This window comes from Lolium rigidum, chromosome 1 (genome assembly GCF_022539505.1).
Source record: "Lolium rigidum isolate FL_2022 chromosome 1, APGP_CSIRO_Lrig_0.1, whole genome shotgun sequence".
Taxonomy (NCBI): Eukaryota; Viridiplantae; Streptophyta; class Magnoliopsida; order Poales; family Poaceae; genus Lolium; species Lolium rigidum.
In genome coordinates this window covers 137,033,355-137,038,889 of record NC_061508.1, presented here as the reverse complement: position 1 = coordinate 137,038,889, position 5,535 = coordinate 137,033,355, and the positions used below count along the sequence as shown (strand labels likewise).

General features: G+C 56.0%; 1 protein-coding gene across 1 annotated transcript; it reads left to right on the top strand.

Annotated features, from left to right (window-relative positions):
- Positions 1–4,660: 4,660 nt before the first annotated feature.
- LOC124682429 (auxin-responsive protein SAUR76-like) lies at positions 4,661–5,077 on the top strand. Its single transcript, XM_047217116.1, has one exon. The coding sequence runs from the start codon at positions 4,661–4,663 to the stop codon at positions 5,075–5,077; it is 417 nt and encodes a 138-aa protein (XP_047073072.1).
- Positions 5,078–5,535: the final 458 nt, after the last annotated feature.

Below are 5,535 nucleotides of genomic sequence, written 5' to 3'. Positions count from 1 at the left end.
TGTGGGCGTGCACCAAACCGTGCACGAGTAAGATTCTACTTTCTAAACTAAGATATAATCTACTAAAACTAAAGATACATGGGCAAAATAGCCCAAATTCTCCGTGCAAGGCCGCTTCAGAGATCTTCCCCGTGTAACCTTCCAAGCCCGGCCCTCCTCTGGATTTGTCCAAAATCTGGTGATAACAATACCGCACCCGCATGCATTGCCACTGTTGGCACCAAGCCGTTAAGCTTTCATCCAGAAACATCCACACACCACACCCGAGAAATCAGCCGCCTGCAGTTGCCCCCAAGTTAGTCCTCCGAAACACGATCTGGGACTTGCCAAAGCAGATCAAAGAAAATATAAAAAGATCACAGAAATACAAACTTGCCATCTAGGACATTGGCACGAAACCGAGTCCAACCGGGACTCCACGATGACGCCTCCAAGAGGGTAACGACACACTGCACCACCATCGTTGAGACCGCGAGGTCTAGGGTTGCCACCCGAAGTTGTACCACGGTGGGATACCCACAACGACGCTTCCAAGAGGGTTACGACACCCGCATGCATCGCCACCGTTGGCACCAAGGCGCTAAGCTTTCACCCAGAAACATCCGCACACCACACCCGAGAAATCAGCCGCATGTTGTCCCCAAATTAGTCCTCCGAAATATGATATGGAAATTGCCAAAGCCGGAGCGCCGCCAACACTAGGATCCCCAACCATCTGCTCCTCGCCATCCCCACGACCGAAGAAGGAGACCACCGCCGCCGCCACGTTGCCCGCCATAGAGCCATCCGCACAATCCACCATCAGAGGCCGCCGCCCCGGCATCCCCACGAACTCGAGCCTTTACTTGATCAGCACACCGCAACACGAGTTGGACAGGGTATGATGGCACCATAGACACCAGCCGTCAGGGCACATGACAGCCTAGGGGACGGGATGCGCACCCGCCACCTAAGGTGTACGCCGTCCGGACCGTGGGCCCGCCGCCGCCGACATCGCGCGAGAGCGAAGCGTTCTTCTTCCCTATTCGTTGAACTCAGTGAGCTGTTGTCCGAGGAGCCGGAGCCGTGTGCGGAAGGTTAATACATTTTCGTAAACCGCAATAAAAAAAGGAAAATGATTGTGTTCCCCCGGGGGACGGACCGTCCCGCAACCTCCTCCTTCCTCGCGTGACGCGTGTTCGCCGGACCCACCACACCGCAGGGATTCCCTACCTTTCCTGGCCACGCGTTCCTATCCTCATCCTCTCTTTCTCGTTGTAAAAAAGTCCCCATCCTCTCTCACTTTTTTTTGCAAGCCATGGAGCGGCCGAGGCTGAGGAGACCGCCGGAGGAGGCCAACTGGACGCGGGGCTGCCGCTGGTGCTCCGTCGGCCGGAGATGGCGACGGAGACGAAGCTCCTGAGCTCGTCCCTCGCTCGCTCTCCGTCCCGGACTCCGCGCGCCGCCGCGAGGTGTAGCCATGGCGCCGCCGCCGCCCGCCGGCGACCTCCGATTCCACCTCTCCGGGAGCCGCGTCCTAGCTCCACTTCGCCGGCCGCCGGTCCCGGCCACCACAGCGCCGCCTTGTTTTCCCGGGGGCCTCCGCCGGCTTCCACCACCCGCCGCCGCGCCACAGCCACGCCCACCGCCGCGAAGTGCGGCCATGGTGGAACTCAAGCCGTCGTGCCCGAGCCGCCTTGCTCCAGCCACGCTCTAGGCGGCAGCCGCGCAGCCGAGCGGAGGAGGCCGGCCAGGGAGCCTCCCGCGCGAGGTCGATGCCGTGCCCCAGCCAGGCGCTACTGCACGCTGCCGCGTGGTGCGGCCATGGTGGAACTCAAGCCGTCGTGCCCGAGCCGCCTTGCTCCAGCCACGCTCTAGGCGGCAGCCGCGCAGCCGAGCGGAGGAGGCCGGCCAGGGAGCCTCCCGCGCGAGGTCGATGCCGTGCCCCAGCCAGGCGCTACTGCACGCTGCCGCGTGGTGCGGCCATGGCGCCGCACGCCGCGAGTCCGTTCGTCTCGTCATGGCGCAACTCCAGCCAGCCCGACTCCCTCTTAATGTCGGCGACAAGCGCCCGCCATGGCTGCATGAGTTTGCTGTCTTGGGCCTCCATTGTTGCTACCGGCAAAGGCAGCGTTTGCTACCTACGGCCTCCGGTGTTGCTACCACCGTTGAGCGCCGTTTACGCGCGTCGATGGCGGAGGTGCTGCCTGCGGTGCGCGTGGTTTGCTATCTTAGTTGTTCGACGTTGCTACCGGCGGTTCTGGGTGTTGCTACCTTAGGTACACGGAGTTGCTGCAACCTTTTTTGGCGACACTGCTTGATACGTCTCCGACGTATCGATAATTTCTTATGTTCCATGCCACATTATTGATGATATCTACATGTTTTATGCACACTTTATTATGTCATATTCGTGCATTTTCTGGAACTAACCTATTAACAAGATGCCGAAGAGCCGATTCTTTGTTTCTACTGCATTTTTGGTTTCAGAAATCCTAGTAACGAAATATTCTCGGAATTGGACGAAATCAACGCCCAGGGTCCTATTTTGCCACGAAGCTTCCAGAAGACCGAAAGGGATACGAAGTGGGGCGACGAGGCGCCGCCACCATAGGGCCGCGCGGCCAGAGGGGGGCCCGCGCCACCCTATGGTGTGGGCCCCTCGTCAGCCCTCCGACTCTGCCCTTCCGCCTACTTATAGCCTCCGTCGCGAAAACCCCAATACGAAGAGCCACGATACGGAAAACCTTCCAGAGACGCCGCCGCCAATCCCATCTCGGGGGATTCTGGAGATCTCCTCCGGCACCCTGCCGGAGAGGGGATTGATCTCCCGGAGGACTCTTCACCGCCGTGGTCGCCTCCGGAGTGATGAGTGAGTAGTTCACCCCTGGACTATGGGTCCATAGCAGTAGCTAGATGGTTGTCTTCTCCTCATTGTGCTTCATTGTTGGATCTTGTGAGCTGCCTAACATGATCAAGATCATCTATACGTAATACTATATGTTGTGTTTGTCGGGATCCGATGGATAGAGAATACCATGTTATGTTAATTATCAAGTTATTACCTATGTGTTGTTTATGATCTTGCATGCTCTCCGTTATTAGTAGAGGCTCGGCCAAGTTTTTGCTCTTAACTCCAGAGGGAGTATTTATGCTCGATAGTGGGTTCATGCCTACATTGATACTAGGACGGTGACGGAAAGTTCTAAGGTTGTGTTGTGCTTGTTGCCACTAGGGATAAAACATTGATGCTATGTCTAAGGATGTAGTTGTTGATTACATTACGCGGCATACTTAATGCAATTGTACTGTTGCTTTGCAACTTAATACTGGAGGGGTTCGGATGATAACCTCGAAGGTGGACTTTTTAGGCATAGATGCGGTTGGATGGCGGTCTATGTACTTTGTCGTAATGCCCAATTAAATCTCACTTGTACTTATCATGATATGTATGTGCATTGTTATGCCCTCTCTATTTGTCAATTGCCCGATTGTAATTTGTTCACCCAACATGCTTTTATCTTATGGGAGAGACACCTCTAGTGAGCTGTGGATCCCGGTCCATTCTTTTATCTTGAAATACAAATCTGCTTGCAATACTTGTTTTTCTTGTTTTCTTGCAAACAATCATCTTCCACACAATACGGTTAATCCTTTGTTACGGCAAGCCGGTGAGATTGACAACCTCACCTGTTTCGTTGGGGTAAAGTACTTTGGTTGTGTTGTGCGGGTTCCACGTTGGCGCCGGAATCTCTGGTGTTGCGCCGCACTACATCCCGCCGCCATCAACCTTCAACGTGCTTCTTTACTCCTACTGGTTCGATTAAACATTGGTTTCTTACTGAGGGAAACTTGTCGCTGTGCGCATCACACCTTCCTCTTGGGGTTCCCAACGGACGTGTCAATTACACGCATCACTGCTGCAGGCGAGGTCTCCTTCATTGTCTCTGCATGCTGAAGCTACTAATTTGCTACCGGCGTTACGCATTTTTGATGTCTCCTTTGATGTCTTAGAGGATTTGCAGCATATGAATAAAAAAAATTGCTACAATTTATTTGCGATTTTGCTACATCTGCATAATATGTTTGCTACGTGGTCTTCGGCGAGCTCGGCCTTTTTTTTTTTCTTTTCTGAACGAAACGTTTTTCGCTTCAGTCATTTGCTGCCGGGGGTGATTTTTTGCTGCCGGAGATGTTTTTTTGCTACATGCAAATCTAACCGTCAAAATGGTTGATCCGACGGTTGGGGATCCGGGGGCTGGGGAATCAGATCCCCGGGGGACGCCCAGCAGTTTCCTAAAAAAAAGTTATATTTGGCAACAATTATGTGGCCCCACAGTCACAGAAGCAGCAGGCAGGCGGGCGGGCGGCCGCCAGCTTTTACCTTCCTCTGTGGTCGATGCTGCAGCAGCCCACCGGAAGGGAGCACAAGAGAAGAGAGTACAGCCCACCCGCTCCGGACAAGCCGCTCCAGTTGCCTCCGCACTGGTGCCAGTTCTTGCTTCGCCGCTCGCCGACACGCGGGCCCCACCTTCGTCGCCCCCCACGAATTCCATCGCCTCCTATATAACCCTGCCTGGCCTGACTTCGCAATCATCACCGCGCGCACGCATCCCTCCATCCTCCATTTCTCTCCCTCGCTCGCCAGCTAAAACCTCTTCATCCGAGGACGAGCCGATCGATGGCGAAGGGCGGGATGAGCAAGCTGCGGTGCATGATCCGGAGGTGGCACTCCTCCAGCCGCATCATCGCCCGGTCACCATCGCCGGCCGCCGACGACGACGCCATCGGCCACCGCCACGCCGGGGGAGGCGGAGGAAACGGCGGCGGCGCGTCGTTCCACGGCGCGGACGAGGTGCCCAAGGGGCTCCACCCGGTGTACGTGGGCAAGTCGCGGCGCCGGTACCTCATCGCGGAGGAGCTGGTGGGCCACCCGCTCTTCCAGAACCTCGTCCACCGCACCGGCGGCGGGGACTCCGGCGGATGCACGGTGGTGGGCTGCGAGGTGGTGCTGTTCGAGCACCTCCTGTGGATGCTGGAGAACGCGGACCCGCAGCCCGAGTCGCTCGACGAGCTCGTCGAGTACTACGCCTGCTGACCGACCGAGGCCCGCCCCGATTCAGTCCGCGCCGGGGCGCAATCGCCAATTTGTGTTCCGTAGGGGGTAGAATCGTGATAAAACGCCGAGCGGGCGCCATGGGCGGAGCGAGAGAGCAGCATGGGCACTTCGATTTGCTCGATCTTAACACCGGTGTCTGTTGTCTGTCTGTCCGTCGGTGCTAAGCTAAGCTGGGAATTGCCAGCTTGCCGCCACCACCATTGTTACTACCGTGCGCTGTTAATTCATTCTCAACCTAATGGTTCGGAACCTTTTTCATTTACTTCAATTTATTACCCATAAGGTCCGGGAGCAGGTGCATCCATGCACAGTTCATCAATATATAAATGTATAAATCGTTCGCTTTCTTCTCCTTCATTTCCATGCAAGTTATCTGATCCGTCGGTGCTTGCTACTCCTGCAACACACTCTGCAACCATGAAGCTGGCCGGACACGA